Here is a 17,746-nt window from a genome sequence, read left to right on the forward strand (position 1 = left end):
TTTGATGTCTGGGAGGATTTTAGACTTTCCCTAATCATTAAGTGTATATAAGCTTAAAAACATATCTTCAGACATTTAAAAATTTACTCCTATCATTACTTTGTTTCTGACTTGGAATATACGACAGTTCAGCTGAAATCGCACCAAACGGAGCTACGCCGAATTGACCAAAACAACCCTTTTAGGTCCGACAAACAGCCGCTTTCAACTCCAACCGTTCAATTTGTTCGAGCTAAGCAATCACCTGAATCCAAAGAGTATTTTAATTATTCGTTATTCGAATATTTTTCTAACTATTCGTCAAGTAATTGTTCATAATTGTAGTGAAATATTTTTAAAATTATAAATTATAAAAAGCACAATTATATTCTTTGTGTATTTAACAACGTAGGTAGTATTTTTTTTCTCTGATTTACCGCTATTTACAGCGCAATTGTGATTTTATATTTATTTTATTTAAGCAAACAACAATAGTAACTAATAGCCAATAAATAAAATAATGAAAAAAACACTTGTATTTGCCGAAATTATAGCAATTACTCATATTTTCGAGTTAATATTGCGCAGCTGTGGACTTTTTGAATAGCTGGTATTGTTTTTTTAAATAAAAATATTTTCGGGATCTTAACCCTGAGGAGTGTAACTTAGCAGCCAGTAAGACGCATGTGTAAACTAGTGAGAATTTTATTAGTTAAATTTACAATTATTTTCCGAACGGTGGTGGAGAAGCTGGCGGAGGGATGAAGTCATTGAAAGATCCTAAGAGTTCTGATTGGTGTGGCAGCGACAGTATGGCGGAGGTTGATCTCTCTCTGCTGCGGAGTCCTTCTCCAAATTTGAGCGTCCATGACTGTATGTTGTCTGCGGGCGGGCCGAATCTGCTCCTTCGAGTGTCCGTCCGTATTTGCTTGGTCCTCATTGGAGACCAGTCTTATGTATTTAGGGCTGCAAAGCTTGCTGACCAATCGCAATCATGCAGCGATTATCCAGACAATAGTTGCATTCACTTCTTAGAATAACAAAATATGTATACGCCTTTAGAAGGTGACATTTACTTGATGGACATCAACGAGGTCGAATTGTGCAACAAGAATGTTGTGGCCTTACGGTACTTTTTGTCTTCCGGTGATATATTGTTTCCCGTGACCGTTTCGTATCAAAGAAATATTCATTCAATGCACCGGAGAACCCATGCGTGTTATTTATGGACAACCCTTTCTTTCTAGTCGTAACGAGGGCTTTTGTATGATCCTACTATTGTCTAGTTTATCCTTATTGATGAATGATCATTTTTGATCACAGATTTCAACATGAGTTTTAAGAATAGGATCGCCCACAATACTTTTTTTATAAAAAATAGCGCGTACACTGACATGTACTATACTAAGTATATATATGTATATACTATAAATTAAAAATGATTTTTGATCATTTTTCCAAATTGTGAATGTTGAAGTACGAGGGATTTTATTTATTCGATAATCAGTGCATATGCTAATTATCTATGTTATATACAAATAAAATTCGTTGAAACATGTTGTTGATAATTTCAGTTTGGGTAAAATATAAATAGATATCATGATATTTCTGGGAATTAAAATCCCGTGATAAAATTAAGCTGTCCCGTGTGACAAAAATATCTTTTATTGTGGATACAACATATTTTATAAAACAGGAAAAATCCCTTTAAATTTGAAAATAGCGTAAATTAGCTTAGGGTCATCCCCAGATCGACGTCGAAATAACATTGCGATTTGCTTTGGAATGTTTTGCAATTTTTGAACACATTGCAGAATGTATCAGGAATCCCCGCGCGCCGTTATTAATGATCGGAAATGAAGCTCTCAAAGCTTATAAAATAATTATTATATAAAACATTAATAATCATATTAAATATAATATATTATATTTATATAAGCATTAGACTTTTTTTATAAAGGGGAAGTATTCTAAGGTGATCAGATTTAAAAATATCAAAGGAGGGCACTAAAAAAAAAAAAATATTGCTGCGAGAGCACAAAAATATTATTTGTGAAAGTTTTGTTTGAAGAGGAAAAATTAACGAGAGAGCTAAAAAATTGATCGTTACAGAAATTTTTGCATTTTTATCTCGGTCTGTACAAAACATAACAAATAACAATGCATGACATTCCAATGACAAAACATCACATGAGGGACTATCCTGTTCAAACCAGGACGTCTTCACCAAAAATGAACTTGTATAAACAAGATATTTAAAATGGTTTGCTTATTAACTGGGGCAATCCCTTTCAATTTAAAAATGGTACAGAACCAAAATAGCGTTTTGAATATTAAATACCGTCATATTTTGATATGTTTTTTTATTAAAATAATTTAATTTATATATATTTATATATTTTCTTGGTTTTTCATTAAAAATCTAATATTATTTACAATATCGCAAATTAAAAGTTTTTTTTGCCGGACAAATCTAAAATATTTTTTGATCGATTATAAAATCTGGACAACATTGTTGAATTGAGGAGTGTGCCTCGTAAATTTGCTTATTGAGAACATCGATGGTGTCGATCACCTCATGAGACGGCGTCGATGATCTCTAATTGCAATATTATTTCGGCGTCCTCTGATTGACATCTAATTCAAATATTGACCCCAAATTGCAAAATTTATAAGGAATCCCCGCGAGCCGCTAAAAATGATTAAAAATGAATCAAAATAGTGCAAAGCTTTTGACAGACAGGGAGTTCCCAATGGTCCCATTGGAATTTGGAGTGGGAGGACCCTGACCACGTATAAACACACAGCGCGACTGACTAGTCTCAGTGCTTCCATTGCCTTGACGCGGTCGAGTCTAGCGAACGAGTTTGTTGACGTTCAGTAGTTGCATGAAACGAGCTTTGCATCAAAAATCATCATGAGCTGCTTCGGAAGCAAGTGCAAGTGCAATTTATTTCGGAAAATATGGAAGAAGAAGGAAGGAGCGGACGAAACCCCCATGGGGGTACTTCCTAGGCCGCCTTCTATGAAAGAAAGTGAGTTTAAATAAAAAAAAAAAATAACATTTTTAATAAAACAAATCCATTTAAATGAGTATAAACAATCTAGCGAGTCAATTAAAAGTTGATCCAAAATTGTCGCATTAAGACCAAATAAAAAATAAACACGATTTTGACATTTTAATAAAACATGTTATGCTAATTTAAATGTTATCAGATTATTATTATTAAGCGCTTATTTAGCGCATCTATAAGAGCTGGCCATAAATTGTCACTTTAAGACTAAATAAAAAATGAACACGATTTTGACATTTGAACCAAATGGCACACTCTAACCTAACATTTAATGCTAATTGAATTTTTATCAGCTGTATTGACTTGAAATTAAACATGATTCAATATCAAAGAGGTTGCAGCGAAAGTCAACATTTCAATTTAAAAAATCCTAATTTAATAATACTTTTTTTACACCATTTAGATGCATTTAAACAATGGATCGTAAAATGGGACTTTTTTAAATACAAACAATACAATTTAGTTTTCAATTATTGGTACATAATAGCTCTAGATTTTATTGAACATTGTTGCTTCTGTTTGTTTCTGATCGTAAAGTTATTTTTACATTTCATTTATGTTATTTCACGACTTACAATTTATGATTCCATTCGATAACACGTATCTGCATACATATACTATAAACATTAAACTTGAGAAAGAATAATAGTTTTACATTTTTGGCCATAACATTATTAAAAACGACCATTTAAAATTATTACAATTCGAAAGGGAAACTTTTAGAATATTACCCTTTTACAAAAAAAAAATGGAAATAAATTGTTGCGAGCTCCTGATTTAAAATTTAAAAACGCTTCATGTCACAGATGGAACGACGCGGGCGGCAAGTTTCATTGAGAGCCCATTTGACCTTCGTCTTTTTAGTAATCTGGTTACGGACACAAACCTGCGCGTTTCTCAAAACATTTTTATAACTTATATGTATAATTATCTCCCGTGCACCTTTCCTTTTCCTTCAGCGGTCAGCTGTTAATTTTTGATATTGATTTATGGATTATAACCGGTTTTATTTGAATATGCATGACAATACTTATATGGAATCTTCGCAAACATAATAATATTTACATTCGTGCAATAAGACCACGCAATTTCAACGTTCCTAGTTTTTTTGGAAGAGGAAGCTATGTGACGTTCATTGTTATTTCCCTAACCACAATTTAATTCCAGTCATAATTTATCAGCTTATGGTTAAATTAAGCAAACTTGCCATATTTGCACGTACTAATGTAAACGCAAATGGTTAATTACTGTTTATATACTTCTGAATTTTTACACATCTACAGTCGCTATTAATTTATTAGCTCACATTGCGTATTAGATTGATATAATGGGGAGGTCAGTAATTTTCCAACATTTATTATACAAAAAACACACATTTGATTTTATTTTAAAATAATATTAGTTCAATACAATTACATTATACACCCACGTGTTTGCTTTAAATATAAGATACATTGATTCATATGCAAAATTTTACATTGATTTCAGTTGTATTACCATTTTATTTGTTGCTTTAATAAAATATTCGATACACATTAATTAATGTAATGTAATATACTATATAGTACATTACAATTCCCAAAAATTAAGTTTAAATTTTGTATGCAGAAAACGAGAATCTTCGTTTCTTGGCGCTTATCAGTTAAAAACAGGAGACGAGGACGAAACTTTTTTTGTTTCATAAGATGTTGGAATTTCTTTCATCTACGCATATTAGTTGTCGTAAATATATACTTTTTAGTAAGTTAAATATTTATTATTTACATTTTTTCAATTAAAGCAAAGTTGAATGTTACATCTGATTATAATATGTCACATTTTTAGCGTTTTTACTATTTTAAATTCATATATAAATGTCAATTATAGAACCAACCGATAATCTTCCCATTAAGGGCATAAATATAGGTTTCAAAATACTACTGTTTGTGATGTGATCTACATAAATATATGTCTATTATATATATGTAAATTTTTCAGTCGTCGCCACAGTCCTTGTAACTATTTATAATGCATCTTAAGCTTGTTTAGTTTTGTATAAAAACCTTAACTTAGATATCCAAAGGGCCTTTGAGCATCCAACGTCATGTATTCATCAGCTCATATTCGACTGATACTAATCATTTGAATTAGTCAAGCATTTGTATCATATGTCTTATTATGACGTATCATATCTCTAACTCTAATAAACTATATTTGATTGTAAGCATAATAGACTTTTTGGCTTATAACACAAGTAAGTCAGTTTTAAGCATTAGTACAATATATAATTTATAATAGACAATTTATCACTTTGGTTTTGAAGTAATTCGATCATGCGTTCAATAACTTTGAAACTGCATAGCTTTCCCGTTTCGTATAGATTCTATTCTAAACGACTTAGTCATCGCTCGATCGTTAGCAAGCTGTCACAATAGGTATTGAAACTGTGTCGATTGGCATCGGTTCGAAGTTCATGTTATGACAAAAGCGTGTCTGTCTTATCATCTCTCATCACGGGATGCTACATTCCACAACAAGTCGTAAACGCATCGGTGAACTCACACAAATCTGCATTATTTGCAGACCTCGTTTACTCATCTTCTACTTTTTTAACGAAATGCGTCATCTCCTATACATGGAACGCAGCTTGAACTATAAGGGCCCATTCATATTTTTTGCATTTCGTATTATTTATATTGCAATATCTGATTTTAAGTTTTAATATGTTCAGTGTAAAAGTCATGAATTGAAGAATGGTAAGACGAGTCGAAGACTAAATTATATATAAAATTTTATAAAAGTTTTTTTTTAGAAGTATAGATATTTAAAATTAAATAAAACAGATAAAAATCGTGGTAATGGCCATGGTGTTGGCTTTAGTAGAAAGATAATTTTATGCCATTAGTGTTGAAATATGGTTTCGGTTATATTGGCGCCGCGATTAGTTCGAATAAAGCGCAATCTGGAAGTCCAATTTTCGACCACTTTTTCGAGCAGCTGGGGCTGTATATCGGAAATAACGCGGCGAATGTTGGCCTCCATGTCGTCCATTGTTTCTGGTTTATCGGCGTAGACTAGCGATATCACATATCCCCACAGAAAATAATCCAAAGGTGTTAAATCACACGATCTTGGAGGTCAATTCACAGGTCCGTTACGTGAAATTATGCGCTCATCGAATGTTTCCTTCAATAAATTCATTGTGTCGCGCGCTCCGTGGCACGTTGCGCTGTCTTGTTGAAACCAAAGTTCTTCCACATTAATGCCATTCAATTGGAGAACGAAAAATTTGGTAATCGTAGATCTATAGCGCTCTACATTAACTGTAACGTTTCTGGCCGGCATCATTTTAGAAAAAATATGGAGAAATAATTCTACCAGCCCATAAAGCACACCAAACAGTGATTTTTTGTGGATGTAACGGCGTCTCAATAATGGCTTGTGGATTTTATTCACTCCAAATGCCGCAATTTTGCTTGTTGACGTAGCTATTCAACCAAAAATGATCCTCACCGCTGAACAAAATTTTGTGGTGAAAATGAGGATCAAGAGCAATCTCAGGCTTCAATTCTTGCACGATCTGGATCTTTTAAGCTCGTAAACCAAGATCTTTCCGCAAAATAAAATGGATTGCCACAGCTCCAATTGCTGTGCAAGATGGCGAATCGACTCATTCGGGTCTTCCTAAATACTACGCTCCACAGCAGAAACAATTTCTTTGGTGCGCACTGTATGACGTCTCTGCGGATGCGTTTTATCAATTAGAGTATGCGTGGTGCGAAAACGATCAATGGTTATTCTAATTACTTGCTCGGATTGATGTTTATGTCGACCGTAAAATGGACGTAGCGCATGGTAAGTTTCGCGATCTGAACCATGGTTTTCGAAATAAATTTGTAAGTGTTTGTAAAATTTGTAAAGGGCAAACCAAACTGAGCACAAATCAAATTGGCTGTTGCTGGAAAAAATGTTAGCGATTCGAAAAATAAGCCTCTAATAAAACACCTTATATGAGTTGACCACATTGTTATCAGTAAAAAATATATTGCAGTAACTCATGTCTCATTATAATGTTAGTTATGTACGTTATCTGTAATGTAAATATGTTCTCCAGTCAATAAAATTGATACATAAACGACTCATAGGATGTCAGGTCAATGATCTATAGCTATACTTGTATATACTACATATCTATCAATATCACTCTTATCGCTGTTGGATTGTCCAGACAGATGACTAACATTTTTACACCATTTCCGCTTATGGTTTTACAATGGCGTATTTGAGGTTTGCATTTTTCCGTTTTTGCATTATATATAGATAGTAATTAGGATTAATTGATGACCAATTAAAAACCAAGTTTTCCTTGAATACCATTTTATTATTTTAATGTGAATAGAGACGTTTATGGCAATTGACTGATATATACTTTAAATAATTAGTGTCATTTATCAATCTTGTTATTGTGCAAACATGTCTTTGAGGTACTTATTTTTCCAACTGTGGTTTAAATTAGATCTTTACTGAAGGAAAATATTCAGTTTTATAGTTTTGACTTTCAATGTCTTTGAGAAATTAGTTCTTAATAATTTTATCTTGGCGTACTTTAGACATATAATACTATACATACATATTATATTTATCCTATTTCAAACCGGTTAAAACCGAAATTTATAGGAAAACTAAAGCCGGCTTTTTTGCCTCGGTTAACCATTTTTTTTACCAATATTTTAAAATTAAATGAAGTATATTAATTTTTTCTCAAAAATTGATATACTTTATTTAATTTGCCAGAAAACTGTATGTCATTTAATGAAATACTATAAATTTAATGGCCTGCTTTTGCCCCCCCCCCCCCTCTTGGAAAATGCTAAAATGACGTCCCTAATTCTAAGCCATAAATTCTCGGGTTTTTTCTCAAAGAAAATCTAAAAATAAAACAGTCTCGAATCTGTCCCAAAAATATTTTTTTAAATATACCATTTCAGTGAAATACAATTGGAATACATTTTCAACGGTAGATATATAGTTTTACTAGTGAATATATAATTTATCTGGCAGGTGCTAGTATATGTACATATGATTTCAACTTTTCCATACGTAGTAATATATACATTTACATATACATGCGATGTGTGTATTTTTCGGTGAATATATATTTTCACTAGTGAAGTCCAAATAAATTTTCACAAGTGTATATACATATTTCACTACGGCGAAAACATAATTTAACTGATAGGCTCTAATGAAATTATATGCTGCTTGAAAATGTACATGAAACTCAATTTAACGGTTGCAAAACGTCGATTTGCTGTTCAAACCAAAACCCAACCTAATAAAAGATCTAAAACTAATTATATTTTTAGAAATTTTATTAGGTCATCTCAACTCTCAGGGTATATAAGCGGAAGAAGTACAGACAGACGTCGCATCAGACACATATTGTTCTATAGTTTGTCTAAACTTGGATAGTACAGTTTTAAAAATATTGTAGCTATCCTTACCGATATTACTATGAAATGATGTAATGAGAGGGCGGGCGTTCCCGCTGTACGGATGTGAGAAAAAAATTTCGGTGCTACCGGTATTGCATTTTGTAATACCGGTAGTACTGAAGGTCAATTTTTTCCCAATACCGGTATTACCAGTATCGGTACTGCCGTGCGTGCGATACATCTGTATCTATAATTAACAGTGACGCCTTGTTTGTTACGGTTCAATATATATTTATATACGTTTCCTATATACTCATGTTCTTAATGACCCATTTTCAATAGATTGATTATGGATATATTAATACATTTGCAACTGCACTATTCAACACCACTTTTGGATCAGTGCTGTTTGTGGAAAAAGTAATTTTGTTTAATAACACACACACACACACACACTGCAATCGGTAGTTATGGTGCCGGTCAGTAATAATATTAAGTAATCGAATTGATTTAATTTTTTTGCATTAGTGCGTAAAACTGGAATTCGGTCACGCATAGTGATTTTCCTACGAATCGTTGCTTATTTTCGAATAGCTATAGTCGGCCTTCGCTGCAACTGGTAAACACCATCTGTGGGTGGCTCTGGTGGGCCGACTGCACCAGTAGCCTCAACAGTTTCAGTTCTTCGTCAGACTCCAATACGGCTAGTCGCCAAAAGTGGAACATTATACTTGTTGAATCATCAAACGTCTGAAATGTCCAACTATTTATCAAGGACGTGGAACAGCTACTTCCACAGAAGACCACCGAAGCATTTACCATTCAGACCCAGTGAGTTTAAGTTGGTCATTTTCAGAAATAGATCACCTTGATGAATATAAGATAACGTTTTTTCTTAAATAATTTAAAACAAAGCAAATCCATGATTCATGAAATAATTTTATGTTAATTTAACATACTTTGTTTAAACACATTTCGGTTAGTACACACCAAAGTGGCTGAGACCCAACCGATTTTAATGCCGAGAAATTACGAGCAATAAAATTTGGTTGTGCGAATAGTTTCGTTGTGTGAGCTTTTAAAATAAAATTCTCTTTTCAAAACAAAGCAAACGGTGGATTTTAATGGGGTCTAGTTTCAAGATTCCATATTTTCAATCGTCATTAAAATATGGCTAAAGTTTACAGCGTTTTAAATTTTATGGTATTTTATTTATCAATAATGCATATTTTATATTTTAGATAGATATTTTTAACAACTTTTAATACATGTTAAAAATAACTAACTATTGTGATTTTTGTTCCTCGGCCAAAATTGTTCAGTTTTATTATCGGAAATCAATGAAAGTAAACAAAACTAGATCTGAATTATGTATTTTCAGAATATTTTTTTTATTAGTTTGCTTAACTTTAGATCTTTAAGATCATAAAAGCGGTTGAAATAGTAATGATAAAAAACAAATTTTAGCTAAACTTAAATCCTGTAATGATTTATGATATACATATATAATTTTTATTTTTTAGTTTTATTGTAAAAAACTGAAAAATCCGAATTTAAATCGAAAAAATTGACTATAATACATTTATATGCATATGAATTGTTTTGGGCTACTTTTAAATGCACTATTTCATGTTTATATAATACACTAAATTATATTTTTTTATAATTAATTATTTATATAACAATAGTACCGCTGTCCGAAAGACGACGACAAGCAGTGGTATTGTAAGTGAATAGGAGTAGTACTAAAACATATGTTTTCATTACTTAAGAGTTTCTGGAACAATTTTGATGAAATAATTAAATTTAAAATAGCATATAAAAAAATTTAAGCCACTTTTAAATGCGCAGTTTCATACTTATTATTATTTTAGAATATATGTACTTATTAAAAAAACATAATACGAAATTTTGATGAAAAAATGAAGGGTGGCGCGTTTAAAAGTTGCCTATGAAAAGCTTAGAGATAGTTTTAAATGTATTATTTCATGTTTGTAAAATATACTAAATAGCATTTTTATATTAAATAATTATATTTGATAATTATAATAATATTCTCGTTGTCCGAAATACGACGATGTGTAGTTATTTCTTAAACAAACAAGTAATAAAACATATTCTTACTATTTTGACAATTCTGAAATATATAATTGAATTTAAAATAGTATGTGATTTTTTAATATATTATTTAGTTATGCTTATTACATATAATGTGATTTTTAGAAGTTTCTAGTAGAAATTTGATGAAAAAAAGGATTGCACATTTAAAAGTAGCCTATGAATAGTGTCGCGGTTTTTTAACTGCACTATTTAATGTATATATATTATACTAAGGAATAATTATTATTTTAAAACAATATTTAGTTTTTATAAAAATAATAATATTCATGTTGTCCGAACGACGACGACAAGCAGTAATAAAACATATTATTAGTTATGACATAATCATTTAAAAGTAACCTTTGCACAATTTCATGTTTGTTAAAACAATAATACTTGGCTTAATTAATTATTCTTTATTTTTTAATATATTTATGTATATTAAAAATAATATATTATTATGTGATTTTTAGCTGTTTTTAATACAATTTTGATGGAAAAATTAAGGATAGCGTATTTAAAAGCTGTATATGAAAAATTCTGGCTATTTTAAAATGCGCAATATCGAGTTTTATTATATCTAAAATTAAATATAATATAAAAGTTTGAGAACCTTTAATCAGATTTATACAAAATAATGATTAAAAGCAAGAAATATCTATATATAATACATAAAACATTAAATAATTATATGTAATTTAATATTGCCTATATATTTCCATTTTTATTAATAACTTGGAGATAAGTAAAAATTAATTATTTTATTAAAATATTTATTTTAATAAAAACAATAATAGTTTTAAAACTTCTGAACTATATTTAAATGTATGAGAATTCGAACATTTAATTTTAAGGATGAAAAACTAAGCTTAACTTTGATATTTCATTAATTTAACATAATTCTTGAGGTAATATACTATTTATAAACTGATTTTAAATAGTTTTGCTTTTAAAAAATGTTGAGAATCTTTGACCTCGCTAGCGCCAATATTACCAATCGTTACAAGGTGATGTATTATTAATGAAACGTATGTAATGTTTTTCTTCTTCCTACAGTGTTATATTTGACTGAAGTAAATTATATATCGTACGCTGAAGATTTATATAGACTCGAATAAAAAGTTTACTTTAACTCTATTTATAAAATACGAAGTTTGTTTAATGTCGAAGAAAACAAAATATTCCAGAGTGGTTTTTATGTTGTGGGAAAAAAGTCGAACGAGACTGGTTATCCGATTAACTGAATTTGGATCGTCTCAAGGCCTCCGGTATCTGAAACGATTGTATTATACTTCCATATAACATAACGCAGAGGTGTATGGCCATATTTATATGATAAATAATTACATTCAGTCTCATATATACGATAAATTGCTTTTGGAATTGTGTAGGTTTGATGTAAATGTTGATCTCTGTTAATTTTTTCTAAGATTAGTCATACAAATTATGCAACGTTCATTATTAAAAATATAAATTGTTATTAGAATTGATCGAATTTTCAGTTCAAACTGTAAATTGCAGCTAAAAACGTTCCACCAGCAATCCGTTGCATCATTGAATTCAATCAAACAACGCCTACGCTAATTTTAACTTCAATTATGCAGATCATGAATGCAGTGCATTCCAATTTACATACTTATTCATAAAACATGATTTGTCATACGGTACTGTTTTCCTTACAGAGCCAGGGGAAGTATCATCGAAGGTATTGAACATAGAAGGAATCGATTTTTGCATCGCCAAGAATGGAACTTCACACCACACGTCTAAATATGAAGTGATGACAAGGAAAGACAAGCAATCTTTGGTCGTGAGACGTGGACAGCCTTTCATCATAGACTTGAAACTTAGCAGAGCTTATTCTGCTGAAAAAGATGCCATTTCGTTCATATTCACAGTAGCTGGTGAGTTATTTATCCAAAATATTATTTATTGCAGTAGATCTATATTAGGATCGTTGCATCATTCACATATTTGCATGTTTAATACCTTCACAATCAATTGCGTTCCATTGTATAGATTCGGTAGATTCAAGTTTCTCAGCAACATTATAAAGCTACTGACTGAGAACTAATCTATTTTCTACTCTCTGCCTTTCTCTCAAAAAATATACAACTCAAAATATTGTCTGAGCCTTTGCTTATTTATCTAAAGCAAAAACTTGTTTCAATTTGAAACGGGTGAGATATTTATTTATATAGCCCATGTTAATCATAAATGTTTGTTTATAGATTCTGAGAAGCCAAACTATGGACATGGCACACTCGTTGCTGTGCCGCTTCTCAAATCAACCAACAACATCGATTCTTGGTCGGTAGAAGTCGATAAGATAATCGACGATCATCTTTTTGTAAAGATCACAACATCACCGAAATGTATTGTGTCACAATGGAAGATTGACATTGATTTAAAGCTTCAAGGAAACGGAGCCATCAGTTATTCTCATCCGATCGGATTCTACGTGCTGTTTAACGCATGGTGTCCAAAAGACAACGTTTACATTGAAGGTTAGTATTAAATCACTTTTCAAATCAATTTCGATGTTATATAATTGAGAATATGTCCCATTTTAGATGAAGATAAAAGAGAAGAGTACGTTCTTCAAGACACCGGTCTGATTTGGAGAGGAACTCACAACGTTCACCGTCCTTGCATTTGGAAATATGCCCAATATGAAAAAGACGTGTTAGATTGCTCTATCTATCTCATCAAACAAATCGCTAAAGTATTAACCATATATAGATATACATTTAATCTAAATCCAGCAATGTATTAAACTTAATTTTCTTTGTAGTTAAAAGGCAATGCTCGTGGCGATCCGATTCAAGTATCAAGAGCAGCGTCAGCAGCGGTGAACTCATCCGACGATTATGGAGCTTTAATGGGAAACTGGTCAGATGATTTCGGCGGCGGAACTCATCCGACCAAATGGATGGGATCTATGGAAATTTTACAGACGTACTATCAAAAGAAGAAGCCGGTCAAATACGGACAGTGTTGGGTGTTTGCTGGTGTATTGACTACAAGTAATACATATTCTTAACCATACTTTGTAATAATTGACAGTTGTTAATAATGTTTTAATTTATTTATATAGTTTGTCGTGCTATTGGCATTCCTAGTCGTGTCATAACTAACTTTGCTTCGGCTCATGATACCCAGAACTCTTTGACGGTGGACGTTTTTGTAGACGAGAAGTGTAATATGCTGGAAGAATTGAACTCGGATTCCATTTGGAACTTCCACGTATGGAATGAGGTATGATTATATTATTTATCTACTTATTAAGGAACAATTATTATATGTATAAAATATTTTAAGGTTTGGATGCAACGCCCAGATCTTGGAGAAGGTTATGAAGGCTGGCAAGTCATAGATGCTACTCCACAAGAGCTATCTGATGACGTTTATCGCTGTGGACCGACATCTGTCGCTGCGATTAAGAAAGGAGAAGTGCAAAAGCCTTATGATGGCGGATTTCTCTTTTCAGAAGTCAACGCAGATAAGGTAAATATAATTATTAGAATGAACGGCTCTATTTTATGTAGATTAAAACATTACATATTTTATGGTTTCATGGCTCTTTGTGCTATTATGTATACCCCCTGTATAAATTCGTTAGGAAGAGTTTCATTACTTTATAAATTGAGTAGTTTGCTTTTGAGGTTACGTAGTAGGGCAATTTTTTGCCACAATACGCTGATTCCAAAGCTGTCATTAGTTTTTTTTTATATGATGTATAGTTTTTATATTACAGTCAATTTTATCATAAAATTACTTATTACATTAAAACTATACATGCTTTAAAAAATAATGATTTTATATATAAAACATTGTATTTTTGAATAATATATTATCTTATTGAAATACTGCATATATCTAATACTGCATATAGCCATATTTTCAAGCATTCAATTATCAATTCAGATCACCACTTCAAATCCTATATTATATAGTTTAATATTTGATTTATAATCTAAGCACTGCTATTTTAATCCTCAAGTTTTTTATTTGTTAATGATGTCTATGTCATCAGCATATACCAAATAATCTCCAACATACACGTGTAATAATGATTCATTCCAATGTTTTAGGTATATTGGTTATACGCAGGACCTACGCAACCGTTGAAACTGTTACGTAAAGACGTCGAATCTATCGGTAAATTTATTTCAACGAAAGCCGTTGGCAAATGGGAGAGAGAAGTAAGTATAAATCTAAGTTTTACACAACAAATAATTTAAAACACACACTTTATCATCTTTTTTGATAACAGGATGTCACACTGAACTACAAATATCCCGAATCAAGCAACGAAGAAAGAGCCACAATGTTAAAAGCACTTCAAACGTCTGAAAATCTATTCTCTAGATATTACCTCAACGAAGATTTCAACGATATTCGTTTTGATTTCTCATTGAGGGATGACATCAAAATTGGTGAACCCTTCAGTGTGGTAAGTTTTAAACAATATTGATTTAGGTTATGTGAGGATATGATGTAAATTTTGTTGTTTTTTATAGGACGTTATTATTAAAAATACTTCATCGGTGAAGAGTTACACAGTGAAAGGCAACTTAAGGGTGGATACCGTTATTTATACTGGAAAAGTTAAAGATTCAGTCAAGAAGCTCGAGTTCAATAAGAAGATACAACCAAATTCGATTGAAAATATTAAAATGGACGTTTCATTCGTTGAGTACTTCCATAGGCTGGTTGATCAGGTGAATATTTTGTTACTGTGAAATTGATTGTAAATGCATTGAGGAGTACAATTCCTATATCATAAAAATATAAGGAATTTCATACCAAGCTAGAACTGTTCAGTATTAGTAAATACTTTTAGCCAAGTTTAGAACCATTATTAAAATATTTATTATTAAAATATTTCATGCTTTAAACACAGATATGGTTCTTTTTTTATATTGATGTTTACTGTTACTATGAAGTTACATACAAGAAGACAAAGATACTTGATTCTCGTCTAATCTTATATTGAACAGGATAATTTGGTCAATCCTTTTCCACCTGTTTTGTTCATAGAGTTTGAGATCTGTGCCTATTTTCTCTTCTCGTTTGCTTATTGCAACAAAGTTATTTAACATTGAGACAAAGTTATTTAATATTGAGATTGTATATAATCACTAGCTTTTATCTATATTTTTCTCTCATTTATATCACATTGACAATTTATGTTGCAACGGAAGATTTAAAATAATTTGTCATGCATTTCCATACTTTTCCCTTGTTTAACTATGTTTTACTCTTCTTCTCAAAATTGATCTATATTAACCATTCCTTTTTTAATGTTACAGTGTGCATTCAATATCGCGTGCCTTGCAACCGTCGTCGATACAGACTTTGAGTATTTCGCACAAGACGATTTCAGAGTTCGTAAACCCGACGTTAAGATAAGCATAGAAGGAAATCCTACAACAGGAGTGGAGTTTGAAGCTCTAATTAAATTAGAGAATTCATTACCTATTCCGCTAAAGAAAGGAGAATTTCACATTGAAGGCGTAGGATTGGAGAAGAAATTAGTCATTAAACTAAGCGAAGTAAGATTTTCAATAAACGTATAATGTTTGTGATGTTATGATGTGATATTAAAGTTTTGACTGTGTTTACAGAATGTTCCTCCTGGAGAGTTTGCCACCGCCAAAGTGAAGTTTGTTCCTCCATATTCCGGTCGTCACACAATCGCAGCTAAATTCATGTCAAAGGAATTGACGGACGTCGACGGCTTTTTGGCGTTTATGGTAAATCAAAAACCCGAAAGCAACGGTGCATCAAATGGGACGAGTTTGGACTGAATCTCTTGATATATTAAATATGTTTTCAGGTTAGAATTTATAATTTCACATGTATTTGATGTGATTGAATGAACAAAATACCAAAAATTATGTTTAGATGATTTTTATTGTAGTCATACAATTAAAATGATCAGTGTCTACGAGACGTTTTAAATTATCAACTAATGACTAATGACTAAAAATAACTGATGCCTTAAATAATTGTAAAAATATATAAGAGTAATATATCCATTTTATTAAATATATTTGTAATATTTTTAAAATGTCATTATATTCAATACAGTCAAAAGTATATATTCATGTATGTATCAATAATTATTTAATTTTTTACTACCATTAATTGAAAATATAATTTTCAGCATTTATTAAATTATTTTATAAATATTTATAAAAAAAATATGTTATGATTTTATTTATTGATTTGTATATTTATTTTGTGTATTTTTTTGTGTATAACAATATAATTAAATATTATATAAGTACGATATCTTATTTTAATTTAATTTAAACATTCTGTAGTTTCAATCGTTTCATTTTCTGACTGTTACTAAAGTTTTTGAACTAACTGTTAGATATTGAATTAAAATTAAAAATAAAATAAAATGCTTTAATGTTTTAACCGTGGTGGTCTGTTCAAATTGAGTCTATTGCGGTAATATGTCGTGTACATATTATCGTATATATTGTGGTAATATCTTCTAGCAGTTTAACCTTTTGTTTGAATTACGCAATTGTCAAGTTATATTTCGTTATCTTTTTACGTTAGCGAGTGTTGTCAGGAAGTTAATTTTAAATGGATGATAATGGAAAAAAATCGTAACTCCTTTAAAAACTCTTAGAGAAAAAGATGGCTATTTAAAAACTACGTTTCAAAAATCCGAAAGAAAAAAGGAAATAATTGATATTACTATTATAAAAAATAAATTATTTTATGTACATAAATCTACCTATTGCTTGCGGCTTTTGCCAGACTTGATTAACGCAGTATTTTTGTGCAGTATGTGCTTTTATTCCACTGTTAGTTGATTCCACTTAATCGGGACACATTTTGTCCCAAATAAGCGGGTGGCTCTAATAAGCAAAGTTTATTGTATTTAATTAAAAAAATAAAAAATAATATACATTTTTAAACTTTAATAAATTATTGTAAATATTAAGTATACATATGAATATGAAAAATAAAATAATAATCGTAATAAAAAATATCACCAAAAGATAGACATGAATATAATGTACATAATACGTTTTAACTTTAACAAAAAGAATCCTGCAATAATTCATTAATTATAGCCTGTCTTGTATTCAGGAGGCAGGGGAAGGGGTCAAAAGTTGCCCAGTAAGTGGTAATTTTTAAAATTCATAGTAT

At 30.9% G+C, this 17,746-nt stretch overlaps 1 protein-coding gene and 1 long non-coding RNA gene across 3 annotated transcripts; one reads left to right on the forward strand and one right to left on the reverse strand.

Annotated features, from left to right (window-relative positions):
* Positions 1–2,788: 2,788 nt before the first annotated feature.
* On the forward strand, positions 2,789–16,562 carry Tg (Transglutaminase). Of its 2 annotated transcripts, none has more exons than XM_088206161.1 (12): positions 2,789–3,014; positions 12,250–12,471; positions 12,799–13,074; positions 13,141–13,292; positions 13,362–13,593; positions 13,665–13,825; positions 13,889–14,074; positions 14,662–14,772; positions 14,844–15,023; positions 15,091–15,291; positions 15,883–16,125; positions 16,198–16,562. In XM_088206161.1, the coding sequence occupies exons 1-12, from the start codon at positions 2,897–2,899 to the stop codon at positions 16,378–16,380; spliced, it is 2,265 nt and encodes a 754-aa protein (XP_088062287.1). In that variant the 5' UTR covers positions 2,789–2,896; the 3' UTR covers positions 16,381–16,562. The 2 variants fall into 2 exon arrangements, with proteins under 2 accessions (XP_088062287.1, XP_088062288.1); XM_088206162.1 differs by lacking the exon at positions 2,789–3,014 and adding an exon at positions 9,141–9,298.
* On the reverse strand, positions 2,804–5,882 carry LOC148237258 (uncharacterized). Its single transcript, XR_015812759.1, has 2 exons — positions 4,722–5,882; positions 2,804–4,672 (listed from the first exon to the last, which is right to left on the reverse strand). It is a non-coding gene; the product is annotated as an uncharacterized LOC148237258 (long non-coding RNA).
* Positions 16,563–17,746: the final 1,184 nt, after the last annotated feature.

This window comes from Plectrocnemia conspersa, unplaced genomic scaffold (genome assembly GCF_051122295.1).
Source record: "Plectrocnemia conspersa isolate PC_06_02 unplaced genomic scaffold, ASM5112229v1 ptg000002l, whole genome shotgun sequence".
NCBI lineage: Eukaryota > Metazoa > Arthropoda > Insecta > Trichoptera > Polycentropodidae > Plectrocnemia > Plectrocnemia conspersa.

What these genes read in the sequence shown, in the direction of transcription:
- Tg (XM_088206161.1), top strand. Translation starts at nt 2,897, where the DNA reads ATGAGCTGCTTCGGAAGCAAGTGCAAGTGCAATTTATTTCGGAAAATA. An exon ending in CAGAAGTCAACGCAGATAAG is followed by an intron (nt 14,075 to 14,661) that starts GTAAATATAATT and finishes CCAATGTTTTAG; the next exon opens with GTATATTGGTTATACGCAGG. An exon ending in TCCATAGGCTGGTTGATCAG is followed by an intron (nt 15,292 to 15,882) that starts GTGAATATTTTG and finishes TTAATGTTACAG; the next exon opens with TGTGCATTCAATATCGCGTG.